Source organism: Pomacea canaliculata, linkage group LG10 (assembly GCF_003073045.1).
Source record: "Pomacea canaliculata isolate SZHN2017 linkage group LG10, ASM307304v1, whole genome shotgun sequence".
Lineage (NCBI taxonomy): Eukaryota > Metazoa > Mollusca > Gastropoda > Architaenioglossa > Ampullariidae > Pomacea > Pomacea canaliculata.
Genome location: NC_037599.1, coordinates 3,606,352 through 3,619,818, shown reverse-complemented (window position 1 = coordinate 3,619,818; position 13,467 = coordinate 3,606,352). Strand labels below are relative to the sequence as shown.

The following is a 13,467-nucleotide window of genomic DNA, read 5'->3' as shown; positions in this document are numbered from 1 at the left end:
CTACAATCAGCGGTAAAAGCAACTGACACTAGGGTCACAGCTTCGTCGTCGATAATGTTATTCTCACGGCGCAGATAGGAGATGCGAATGCTCACGACCCATGATGTGATTTGAAGGCTTCAGCTCCAACCGTCAAGTGGTTCTGACAACCACAGTTGTCAGAGTATCTTTCTTTGAGAAAGAAATTGAACACTGTCGTCTTATAAGCATCATTGGGAGTTTTCTTCCAAGTTCTTACTTTGTGAGACATTTTTAACACTTTTTCAGCACATAATAATAACTAACAAACGTTTGTGGGCTGCAAACTTGAAATAAACATTGCTTGTTACTGGTTTAGCCTGAGCTATCTACAACGGAGGTGGAAAAGGTGGATTACAATACCCACATAAACTATACGCACGTACACCCGCGCGCGCGCACACACACACACGCACGTCCACTGCCTTCTTAAATGTAGTTTTTGTGTCTGGTCCTGTTTAGCCTAGTGCTTCTATTCCTTTAAAAACTGCGACTTTTTTTGTCTTGTCCTCTGATAGGATCAGCTCAGAAAAAAATATACATCCTAAAATCTGAATGACTGGCTACATTCCAATCTCAAGCTGCACGCCTACACACATCATCATGCTCGAACAGCTCAAGTGCATGACAAGGATCTGTCCAAGTAACGTTCAGCTGTAGCATGAAGGACGTAAGCGTACCCAGTCATTTTGGGGTACTTTTTTTTAAAATTCAGCCTAGGTTAATTATTTAATATATCGGCAGTCCGTAATATTCTAACACAAAGTACAAAAATAACAAAAAACACGGCTGACATGACTGAGAGTATGTGGGGCGGCTGCCTTCAAAGGAAAGGCTGGTTTTAAAGTTTTATTGTGAGCGAATTCAAACAACTTACACAATAAATTCGGTAAGTGAACGCCATTGAGTACTCATTTGTTGTCCATTACATCATCACTAGGTGTGTTGTGTAGTCACTTGACTTGGGTTCCGCTGACTAGCTTAAAATTTTGAGACCGGCTCGCAAAAAGAAAACTTTGCCCACCTCTGCCTTAGAGGGGTACAGATTAATAATCTTGGGTCATGAGTCATTCTTATCTTATGCAAAACTATCAAGTAACGCAAGAATAATAATGATGATGAGGAGGAGGATTTATATAGCGCTTTTCCAAAGATTTGCTCAGAGCGCTTTACATAAATGATATATAGACTCACCAACAACAATGCACCCATATAACACGCTCACTTCTACAACACACACCCATACACAAAGTAAATTACAGACACGTTATGTACCCTCATGGTCAGGACAGGGTCAAAGGGTCGTTCTGAAAAGATGCATCTTACGTTTAGACTTAAAGGTGGTAAAAGAATCAGTGTCGAAGGCTGACGGGTAATCCGTTCCAACTTGATGGTGCTTGGTAGGAGAAATACCTCTGTCCATATGTCTTTGTTTTAGTTAGTGGGACTCGCAGAGGCTTGGTGTCAGAAGATGAGCGAAGAAGTCATGCGGGTGTATAAATAGGAGTTTGGAGAGGTACCGAGGACCAGTGCAAGTCAAAGTGAAAAGTTCGTATGCTATACGATCCCCGACTGGCAGCTAGTGAAAAGATGCTATGACAGGTGATGTATGTTCATATCTAGAAGGTCTGCAGACGAGGCGAGCAGGTTTAAACTGGATTCTTTAAAATCTGTCAAGAAGATACTTAGGAATTTAGAACAATAAACAACTTGCACCTCTTCAGGAGAATAAGAGGTCCTTTTTTATCTTAATGAACCCTTTACAACACTTCAAGATAAAACAAGAATATCTTTCTTACCAAGATAACATATTTCATACATCTTCATGCAGGCAAAATGAAATGTCAATATTTTAATATCACATAGAAGTTAACAAAATGTTGACTGCCTCGATATGCCTCCGTCTCTGCACATTTCCATTCTCACACATGAGTTCACTGCATGTTTCACGTGAAACTGTGAAAGGACTGTGTGTCTTTCCATCACAATAGAGACTTGGTCATGTATGGGCCTTCCAGTTCATAGCCAATCTTCCGGTAGTAATTACGAGTGCCAACACCTGCCATTTAAAAAGTCCATTTTTACACTGGCATGTGAACTATATTCAATATTTTTTAATATTTCTCATTTCAGAAAAAGATTACGCGAATTTGTAAATAATAGAAACACATATTTATTATCATTTTCTTCTGGTGTCACATGATCTGCTCTACTTCAAGATTTTCTGGAAATATTCCTAACGAACATTCTTTTTTGACAGTTCTTCTGATTTAAGTGACTGATGCTTCACTTGCAAATCGCTGTCGACTTATTTTAAAAGTTTATATTCCTATCCTACACTACTCTCTCGATGCATCTTTTATGCCGCTCATTATTGTGAGTTTCGGAATCGACAGCTAGTGCACCGTACTATGACTGCACCTTATTTTCTGCCGGGCTCCATGAGCTATTTCAAAGCAGCGATCTTAACAGATCTTTTCTCGAATTTATCGTTTCCTGCTCGCAGTTTAGCAATTCTTTCCTGTTGCGAACTCCTGGCAGATTTTTTCGTCTTTTATGTGTGTCTCTATCCGGTTGCTTGCTTATATGTTGTGGTCTGTGTGTTTTATATATATATTTTTAGTTATTGTGCAGCAAAACAATGGAACTCTCTCCCTTTCCATATCCGCCACCTACCTACTATTGATTCTTTTAAACGTGCACTGAAAACGCACCTCTTCCGTAAACATTACTCCTAACACCCTTTCCCACCATGCTAGTCCTTTTTCACACCCTTCCTTTTGCAATATCATGTTACTCTCAGTTCATGTTGTTTGGTTCCTCTTTGCGTTTTCTGTATTTATTTTTATTCACCATTAGTACTGTTGTTTATTCTTTTATATCTGTTTATATGTTATTCTTTTTTTTTTCCTGTCCCTCGTATGCTGTCCATATCTCGTTCTTGTTCTTAGGCGCTAAAAGCATGCTCCTTAACAGGGTGAGTGTGCGCTTTACAAATTTTGCATTTATTATTATTATTATATCCATTTGTATCTCTTTGTGCTTAAAGTGTTTTGTATTTCGAAAATATTTGTAAATAATAATAATCCATATGATTATTATGTCGCTTCATGTTTTAAAGACATCCTGCTTATATAATGAAATAATCTGAAAGCTGACAATATTTTTTAAAAGTAGCAAAATACAAAACCTGAAATGACTGCAATTTTGGATGAGCCATGCTCTTCACGAGCAATCCGCTCAGCTTCTTCCATCAGAAGCATGCCAAAACCCTGGTGCTGGAACTTGGTTGGGTCACGGGCATGGACTGGCACAACACTGCCATACACATGAAGCTCTCGGACAATGGAACAGCCATCACGCAGTTCTGGGCGAAAGGTGTCCTCTGAGCACTTTCGCAGTCGCAATAGTCCAATCAGTATGTCCTGCTCAGGATCTTCGTAAGACAAGAAAGTTTCCCATCCGCTGTTGGCAACATAATCTCGTCTAACCAGCTCTGCCTGTCTCATAAAAAGAACATTGAACACATTGAAATCTTGTAGCTATTTACATAATAATCAAGACTTATTTCATGAAATTTTGTGTTTTCATTGATTTATTAATTCAATAAACCTGTCAAAATAATGTCTCTTTAAGATTTTACACAAAGATACCGAAGAAGCACAACCAAGTCTCTTATAGAGTAAAATCCAGATAATAAAACCCCCAACAAAAAAAATTTGAAATAAATCCTAATGAACAATACTGATATACACTGAAAAAGGGAGGCTATGTAGGCTGGTGTGCTTGACTAGAACTAAAGTTAACTGATTTGTGGCCTGCATGGGCTTGAGTTTGGAAAACTTCCCACGCCCCATCACACACTAATATCCACCCATCACCTGCTCAGCAGAAATGGGTACCTGGTTACGAGGTAGTTCTGCATTCTACATACTGTGTCCATATATTCTAAACAACTTAGAATTACTGCTCCTATAGACAATATGACCTCACCTTTTTCCTCCACTAAAATTCAGTCAAATAAATAATAAATTCTAATTAATAATCCACATTTTAAATACAAAAAACAAGGACATATATGTGTGTGTTGTTTTAAGATTTCTGATGCATGTCTTAAAGAGTTTTTGTCTATGATAAAACCTGTAAGTCAACATTTTCACCTCGTAAGGTTTGACTTTGTGGTGAATCTCCTGAATGCCAACCTCTCGTGTACGAACATCACGGCACTGTGTACCAAGGTCACGCATGCGAGCCAATGCCAGCTCTCGCAGATTACCATGCTCTACGCCTGATGTAACAAGTGGCATGGGAATGTCTCTGAAAGTGCACACCATGCAACATTAAAGTATCAGCACACTAAAACATGAAGAATTCTTTGGTATTAAAATTTATGTGTGGCATCAAAACAAAATATATATATCTCTCTCTACACTCTCTCAGTAACTGAAGGGAATGAAAAGCATGCAAAATCCTTGAAAAAGACCTATTTTCCCAGCAATGTTTTCCATTAGTCATCAGCATAAAAGCTTAAATATTCATTTCTAAACTTTGCATTCATATTCTGTTTACCGCATTCTCTGACAGAGCCATTGATGATATTTATTACAATTCTTTTTGCTTGGTACACATCAGAAGCACTTCATCCCAAAAGATAGACTTTGGTGCTATTTTCTTGTACTTCCAATGAAATAAAGACCAAAAAAAAAGTCTACTAGTGATGTGGTGTGCTACACTATTAAACATGGATTGAAGGTTAGGCAATGAAAAATCAGTAACAAGATGTTGCTTACCGCTGAACTCGATAGACACGTGTCCAAGGTGGAACAAGGGCTAAGATACGTGCAATCAGGTCAACAAGCATGCTTGGTGGGTAACTCTTGTAACGTCCAGTCTTCCACAACTCATACAGCCCTGAAGGTGAAAGGGGAAAAAAAAAACTATAGTCAAGAAAAGTGTAATGCAGTTTCAATAAGCAGGTTTGTTGACATTTTCAGCTGCATGAAAAATTAGAGTGCAAATGTCTGACAATACACAAAAAAGATATAGATATTTACATACCTGTTCCTCTGATCACAAGCGTTGGGTAGATTTTCAGTCCATCAGCTCGGAATGCTGGGTTTTCAAAGAATTCCTAAAAAGTTTCCAATCAGCAAAAATAACTTATAAAGCTATGCATGTACCTCATGGTTAAGATATATTTAAAGCACTTTGGTATAGCACATTTTTAACTCTTCCTATACAGTTTGCACCCACAGATGCAAATGTCTTCATAGCTACAGATCGTCTATACTGAGTGAATCTTGTTAATTCCAGATAATACTTCAGTGTCTTGGAAGTATCTGGAATGTTCAATGACATCAGTACTACCAATTCATGACTTGTAACTGATTTCTTTCTAAACAAAATAATAAAAAAATCCTCAATACTCACAATGAATTGCTCAATATCTCTCTCCCACCCAACATTGGGCAGGTCAGGCATCATGTGAGCAACAACCTTAAATCCTGCATCCTTAGACATTTGAAATGATTCGCACACAGCTCTGACTGTGTGACCTCTGTAAGACATACATGAGAACAGTGTCATAATTCAGTGATAAGCTAAAGCATAAGGTTGTCTTTCCCTACACTGATATTTCACTATACCTTCTTGTACTCTCGAAGAAGCCAGTTTTTTTTATCATTTTTCTCATATTTATAAACTTTAAAAAAATATTTAGCAGAAATTCTCAATGACTCACCTGTTGGTGTCCCTTGCAACATCCTCGTATACACTCTGGACACCAATTTCCAGTCGAGTGCATCCATACCGAAGCATGTCACTAGAAGGACATAAAAGGATACATAGGATTAAAAAGTGCTAAGTTAGCTTTCCATCATTAGTTAAGGCACAAAAAATGCCTTGAATTAAAATTAACTCAAGTACATAAATGTATGGATCCTTTATAATCTCCTACATTTTTTTTTAATGACTCATTACACTGACCTGAGATGCTTCTTTAGACAATAGTCTGGTCTGGTTTCAATGGTTATGCCAATGCACTTTGTCATACTCTTTTCTGAGTACCTGGTTATCGAAAAACAGCAACAATATTTATGCAAAGATTCTGAGCCAGCAACAACCACAACACCATGTCTTTAATCACTACAACCCAAATAGATGTGACTAAAGAATAAAGATGAAAAAATGGGCACACTAAGCAAGGAAAACTTATAAACAAATAATGGAAAAATAGTGAAATTTGTTAAGCTGACATTTAAATGTAAGTAAGCAATATAAATAAGATCAAAAAGTTGGGAAAACTCACTTTACAGCCTCATCCACATTGCTGCTACAGTGTCCTGACAAAGCATCGTGAAGACTGCGTATGAAGTAGTCACGGTAATCATCTGGAAGGCTCATAAAGGTGCCTCCCATCACAATAAACTCTACTTTGTCAACACTGTGACCAAGCTGCTTCAGCTTCACACACACACATACAAAACTGTCTTAGTTTGAAAATAAAAAATCACCTGAAAAAGGCACAGTTGTAAATGTTCATAAAGCCTAATTAATGTCTCCCTTCTTTTTCTTAAAATATTTTATTTAACTTTATTTAAATTAATCATGTTTTTATTTTAAATCAGAAAATAATAAACTAGTTTGATGAATATCTGGAGGAAAATAATTACCTGCTCTACTCGATGGCGAGTCTGAAGGTATGGATTATACCTTGCTCGAATAGCCCTCATTGAGGTTGGCTAACAGAGATAAAAAGAAAAAAAAAAATCTAGAAAAATGCTATAAAATGATTAGACATTTTTTCTGATAACTGCCTATAAGATTTTCTCTCTTTCCCCTCTCGAGAAATACCATGTGAGATTATCCATCCTTCTAGCTAGATTTGTTAATGAGAAAAAAAATCTTTGGTGAGTTTCCTTCATCCTGTGGAATTACCATCTGTTAAAGCTATACTTTGACCTTGGTGTTTGTGTCCTCTCTGCTCATCCTACATAGCATGATCACTGACAAAATCTTCTTCATTATACCTGTGAAGTTATGCACATAAAGCATGAAATAATTCTTGTTAAAATGCAACTGAAGCTGCTTTATTTGAAAAGGCAAAATTACATAATAATCAGTCAAAATTCCCTAAGCTTATGGTTACCAAAAAATGTGCATGTTCTTCTTATTTAAATGGTGTAATACTGCACTGAAAAATTTATTTCTTTGTTCAAGTAACCTCATAACCAGTATATGACTGTGTAGAGTATTCAAAGTCTGAGTCAGGTCCTCCAGGGCAATATCTGAAAGTAAAATTAAATGGTTTTTAATTATTAATTATTATTGATAAATAATTCATATGCAAGTCTACACTTTCAAAGGAAGCAGTTTATATTTTTAAATAAGAAAATGGGTGGACATGAGTGTATTATGTCTATCTTTTTGATTATATAAGTATATTTATTAGGAAATAAGACATCATTTCATATTTTGATTACTTCTTTTCATAATTTTCCTATGATCTTATCTGATTCAACATTTCACAATCCACATTGTTCTCGTGAAATCTGATGCAGTTTAACTTAAATCTGTCTTACCAACTCCAAGTAATTAATGGAAATATATAAGCTCATGTCGCAAACAAAATTTATTTCTAACATGCATCAAACTTAAAACTTTAATCATTAAAACAATAAGTTTGAAATGCTTAACGTCATCCTTGGAAAAAAAAAATAAAAAAACAACTCACACACAGATATTCCCAGTCATAGCAATGTGTGGACACCTGTGTGGCTTGCACATCACTGCCACAACAGCTATCTGCACAGCAGAATTTAAATCAGTTTTGGGTACAGTGAGGGTTGGCATAAGTGTGGGGTGGGAGGGAGAGAGAGAGAGATCATCATCAAAGAGAAAGATATATGATTCAGACTTAGACTATTGAAAAAGAATGTGACAATAAAAGGTAAATAAATCTAAATCAGTAAGAGCTGCAAGTCTGATGTTCAACATTTGTCATGCAGTTAATTTGCAAAAATATAAAAACTTCGTACCCCACTAGCTGTCCTGATGGGTTTTGCTTTAAGTTTGGGTAGCAAAACCTAGAACATTAAAGAGAAAGCTATGTTATAAACTGAAATATTTTTAATGCAAAAAATATAACACATTGATCTCAAAGCAACATTTTACAAAAGATGTGTATTGTTCATGTTTATAATGGAATTCATGTAAAACATTCATGAAATTTATAATCTTGAACTACTAACATCAAGAAAATCTTGTTTACTTTCTATTCTAAATTAAAAATATGTAGCACAGTTCACCCCACTCACAACAGCATTTCCATTAATTAATATTAATATTAACCAATCCATTCGTTATTCTTTGCCATTTTTAAACTGCTGCATGTTTGGGTAACACTTTAGATTGCATGTGATGATCCCATTTTATAAGACTAAGGTAGAAAATAATTATAACTGATTAAAGATTTTAACTATTATGTGGCCTTTATATCTCACCTTTTTATATTCCTGTGGAACTGCAGCAATAATGTCAACTAGTCGGGGCTGATTAGGCATTCCATGTTTGCTTGCAATTCTTGTCTTCAGCCTGATTTGCAGACATAAAATGTTTTAGGCTAAAAACCTCAGTTGTTTCAAGATTTTTCCTGGCCTATCAAGTTGTTTAAGCGCAACTCTAAGCCCTATTCCCTGTTGTAATTATTGCAGTTAGTGTTATAACTCAATCTCCCAATGCAATGTTGAAAAATATAAACAATAAGGACTAATCCTCAAAAGGAAAAAAATAAATGAACAAATAAATGCAGAAATTAATACAAACAAATATATAAATAAATTTAAAAAGGATTAACTAATCAAGTCATTTGTAATATGAGTATACTAGACCCTTTATATACAGCTTTATACTGTTAATGTTTCTAAAAAATGTAAACTATTACCACTTACTTATTTAGATCTACATCTTTGTTTTGATTGTGTGCTTTTATAAGTTCATTGATGATTTCTGCGACAGCTCTTACCATCAACTCTTCTTTAGAGATGTCTATAGCTGCAAATAGTATCAAAATTGTTATCCAACAATGAAACAAAAACCAATAGTAATAAAGTATTATACAATAAATTGCAATGTTAAATTTTAATGTTGAGAAACACTGACCATAACCATTTCTCTGCGTCAGTCATCAGCTTATTTATAAATATCTCAATTTATTGAGAATTTACATATAATAATACTATCGTTGATAGCATTTCGATTACGTCAGTCATGCCATTAATGTATATTTCATCGAAGGATGGAAAGATACGTGAACTTGGATAGTGCTGAAACTAATTTATAAACTGGATTAGTGACAAGACACACGCATATCTCTATTTTTCTGAGACAAAACAGCGAAGCATTACTAAAACAGCGCAGTCTCAGCGTAGTGTCTCGACTTATGCCAATGAATAGCCAGCAACAATGAAAAGACATTCGATTCATAGAAAAAGTACCTTTATTCCTATTTTTCCCCATGTTGATCTGTAAAAATGAAAAACCACTGGTTGTGCATTCACACGTATATAAGAATTTGTTTCTACAGTTTACACGAACACATGAGCAGGGGAGATTATTAACCGGAAAATGAGTTGGGGAGGGAGAAGTCTTTATAGGAAATGAGAAGAATGTATTTGATAAAAATTGCTAAGAATGTAATAAGTCTTTACCATTCTTACTTTAAAACTAAATTTTTGTCTTCACTTTATGCTTATTTGATTCTTCAACGTAACGTTTGCATTCATTAAGTCAAAGAACGTTAATACCACAAGAATTATGGTTTGGGATAGCTTTGGTAAGCATAGGGTTTGGGAACTCCCTGCGTCCTTAGTAGAGAAGCCCGTCATCAAAAGCTTCCTGATGTGTTAATACCTGTTTGTTGTTTGCAAGTTACCAATAATAGAAAAGAAAAATCATGAACACTCTAGGTACTTGAATGATTTATTAATTTAAAACTTCAAGAATGTGGTTCAAAAAGTGCTTTGCTTAGACCGACTCCATTTAACTCTACCAGACACACTATGTATAGCTATCTTGGATAACATATTCGGACATGAGCTAGGTTGTCTATCTGTCACCTTAAACTAAATTTTGCTAGAGTTTTACTAGAGACAAAGACGTAATTGCCGAAGCTATGTCATTCTTATGTACCCACACTCCACACATTATTATTATATCCACTCCAACTGGATATTTGAATGCATTTGCAGTGTGTGTGTGTGTGCATGTGAGAGAGACATTGTTAAAGAGCGTTCTGTTTTTTATTTAATTTCATGTGTTCATATCTGGTATTATCAGAGGAGTCAGCCTGGCTGCTAGTAGTAGCAGCTATGTGGGGAGCCACCAATCCACTCATAAAGAAAGGCAGCAAGGGTGTGGAGCTGATAAAAGAAGACAGTGCATTTTCGCAATTTCTGGCAGAATTCCAGTTCTTGTTTTTCAATATTAAAGTAGGTGTACATTATTTCTTCATGTACTGTGTTTTTATATGATATACAAGAATATTTACCCTGAATATGCGGAGTGTATTTTCAGAAAGTGAAAATTTGTATGACATGAAATAACTTCTGTCAGTTAAGAAGGAAGAAGCAAACCACAATTGTTACATTATAGCTTTAACACTCTTAATTAACAAAATAAAAAAAATGTTTTTTTCTTATTTCAGTATCTCATTCCATTTTTACTTAATCAGATGGGTTCTGTTCTTTACTACATTATGCTGTCTTCTACAGGTACATTTTTTAATATTGAATATATATTTGGAACTATTAATTTTCTTTTTACTTTTCTGTATTACATTTTGTTTGTTCACTTAGACTTAAACATTAAAGTCAATAATATAATAGAGACAGTTAACCTGAGAGAGACATTTCCTGAAGCCATTGCTGTCATTTTAATGATATCTGATTGTTATGGTTTTATTATTTCTTTTTAACTAGAGCTATGCAATCATTTCTTGTTTTATCTTTATTTCTTACATAATCCAGTTTGATTTTTCTGGAAGAAGATTTAAAATTTTTAATGACAATTTTGGTGCTTTATTATGAATTGAATCTTGTTAGCTGATAATTAAACTGGGTGATTTGAAATACTATGTATAGCTGTTATAAGATTTCTAAGTAAATAGCAATGCAATAAAGCTTTTGTGACATTTCAGCATTCATTGTATTCTGTATTTAACTTTTTGTAAGTTAACTTATTGTTCAGAAGAATAAAACAAATTAACCAGTACTTTTCTAAATAAGCAAACTGTGAATTTCAGATCTATCTCTTGCTGTACCACTCACTAATTCTCTCACATTCATCTTTACTTCCTTGTCTGGGAGGATTCTTGGAGAAAAGCCAGAGTCATATGGTAGGTTCACTACTTAAACAAGTGTCTTATGTCCTTGGTATCCTATGTTCACAGAACTGATGACACACACCTGATGTAACTGGTCAGGTGAAAAGCAATCTATTTTGTATACAGACCAAAGGCTTTGCATAATTTTTAAGTTTACACCTTGAAATATTATTACAAAAGCTCATGCTGAGATCATATCAACAGTCTAGCAGTAAAAGAATTATAACTGTGGTCTCCAAGTTTCACCATAGTTCACTAAGCCTGAGCACAAAACAGCAGACAAAATTTGAAGACCATCAATGATAATTGAAGATTCACCCTCACACACACCTAGCAAAAGCTAACAAGATTTAACAATTTATTATTGAATATCTTCAAAAGCAGTGTGTAGTAAGTTCCAGGCATGTTTGCAACATCATAATTACAATCTATATCAATGTTAAGTATGAGAAAAATGTTAATCATAACTATTGAAATTGATCATTAACAATGCTGAAATCAGAGAAAAAAGAGCATAAATCTAAAGCTTTTCAGACATCTGATGAGTTCTTGAATTTCATCAGACGTTATTGGTGGTATATTTATGTGATTTCTTTCACTGTCTGTTTGATTGTATAAATACAAGGTGTGTGTGTGTAGGGGGTGGAGGGTGTGAGAGAGATGCCAGCCATGTCAGGAGATGATAATATTTTGTAAATCAATTTCTTTGCAGAAACACTGCTTGGCCTTTTCCTTGTGGTGTGTGGAGTTGTTCTCTGTGTCTACAGCAAGTCCTGACACTTTAGGAAAAGTAAAAATGTTCATTCATATTTATTGTCCCTATTTTTGATCAACCAGTTTCAGAGACTGTAGTTGTGAAGCAAAGGTAACATTACTTCAGGGTTAGCTATGAAACACAGGTAACAGTCCCCCAGCATTAGCTATGAAGCAAATGTAATGCTGCTTCAGGGTAGCTATAAAGTGTAACATTACCCCTGGGGTGTATGTCAAGCAGATTGTTATCCCAGGGTTAGAAAGCATAGTTGTAGGGTCCTGCAATGGAAATAGGGATGGACCTAGGTGGTCAGCTAATAATGTGGAGGATGGCATCTTGCATAGTCTACATCTTTGGCTACAAAGAGGCTGGTAGGGCTATATGTATGAAGTCTTGGATGTACCACTTCTATGGCTACAGAGGCTTGGTAGGGCTGTAGGGATGGAGTCTCAGACATACCACAGTTATGACAACAGAGGACTTGATTGGGTGTTGTTATGGAGTCTCAGGTTTATAACTACAGACCCCAGGGTGCCATCCATAGTAAGATAATATTCTAGGGTGTGACCATTTGTTCCACAGATCATGTACATGGAAATAAGCTTCAAGCTTTCAAGTAGACCATTGCTGTTCTTTCTCAAATGGTTGGTTAAAAACAGTTTTGACATTGAGAGATTTTTAAAAAATGCCTTGAGGTATCAGCAAGTTGATATGTCTTTCCATGTGTATTTGTAACAAAATGCAGTGTACAGTTTTGTTCAGATTCACTTCAGATCAGTATAGCTTGCTTATATCATTTCATGTGCCGATGCACTTTTCAAAATTTTTAGATACAAATTAATTTTTGTAATTTTTTTCTGTATTACTTAATGTTCTTTTCTGTATTATTATTATTGTCATCACCACTACCACCATCAAATGTTATACTTGAAAAGAATCATATAAAATTGATATCTGTGGGCATTTTGATAAAAATGTTCATGATTGGCTTTAAAGACAGTGAACAACATGTTTGTCAAGGACATGACAAAAAGATACCCGCATATGAATGCTGGAGTAAGCATGCTTATCCACCCATCCACACACACACACACACAAAGACACATTCTCTTTTTATGGATTCCCACTCAGCCCAGTGTTTCCGTTCTTTCTTTCCACACATTACATGAGGTCACAGAACTCAAACCCAAGCAGGTGACTATAAAGATTGTCTTTGGTCTTTGAAGCGGGAGCAGTATGATCGCTGATCATGCCTACAGTAAACTGTTGGGGTCTCGGTCTTTACTCCGAAATGCCGCGCGTAAACACCCAAGTG

At 35.4% G+C, this 13,467-nt stretch overlaps 2 protein-coding genes across 3 annotated transcripts; one reads left to right on the top strand and one right to left on the bottom strand.

The window, feature by feature from the left end:
* Positions 1-841: 841 nt before the first annotated feature.
* LOC112574018 (elongator complex protein 3) lies at positions 842-9,534 on the bottom strand. The gene is made up of 16 exons (XM_025254802.1): positions 9,513-9,534; positions 8,967-9,069; positions 8,520-8,610; positions 8,055-8,102; positions 7,751-7,821; positions 7,241-7,304; positions 6,690-6,758; positions 6,326-6,480; positions 6,004-6,084; positions 5,759-5,839; positions 5,449-5,575; positions 5,077-5,149; positions 4,809-4,929; positions 4,179-4,335; positions 3,209-3,518; positions 842-2,077 (listed from the first exon to the last, which is right to left on the bottom strand). The coding sequence occupies exons 1-16, from the start codon at positions 9,532-9,534 to the stop codon at positions 2,001-2,003; spliced, it is 1,650 nt and encodes a 549-aa protein (XP_025110587.1). The 3' UTR covers positions 842-2,000.
* Positions 9,535-9,845: 311 nt separating this feature from the next.
* Positions 9,846-13,172, top strand: LOC112574019 (transmembrane protein 234 homolog). Of its 2 annotated transcripts, XM_025254803.1 has the most exons (5): positions 9,846-9,983; positions 10,354-10,505; positions 10,721-10,787; positions 11,318-11,410; positions 12,111-13,172. In XM_025254803.1, the coding sequence occupies exons 1-5, from the start codon at positions 9,971-9,973 to the stop codon at positions 12,173-12,175; spliced, it is 390 nt and encodes a 129-aa protein (XP_025110588.1). In that variant the 5' UTR covers positions 9,846-9,970; the 3' UTR covers positions 12,176-13,172. The 2 variants fall into 2 exon arrangements, with proteins under 2 accessions (XP_025110588.1, XP_025110589.1); XM_025254804.1 differs by lacking the exon at positions 10,721-10,787.
* The last annotated feature ends 295 nt before the right edge of the window (positions 13,173-13,467 follow it).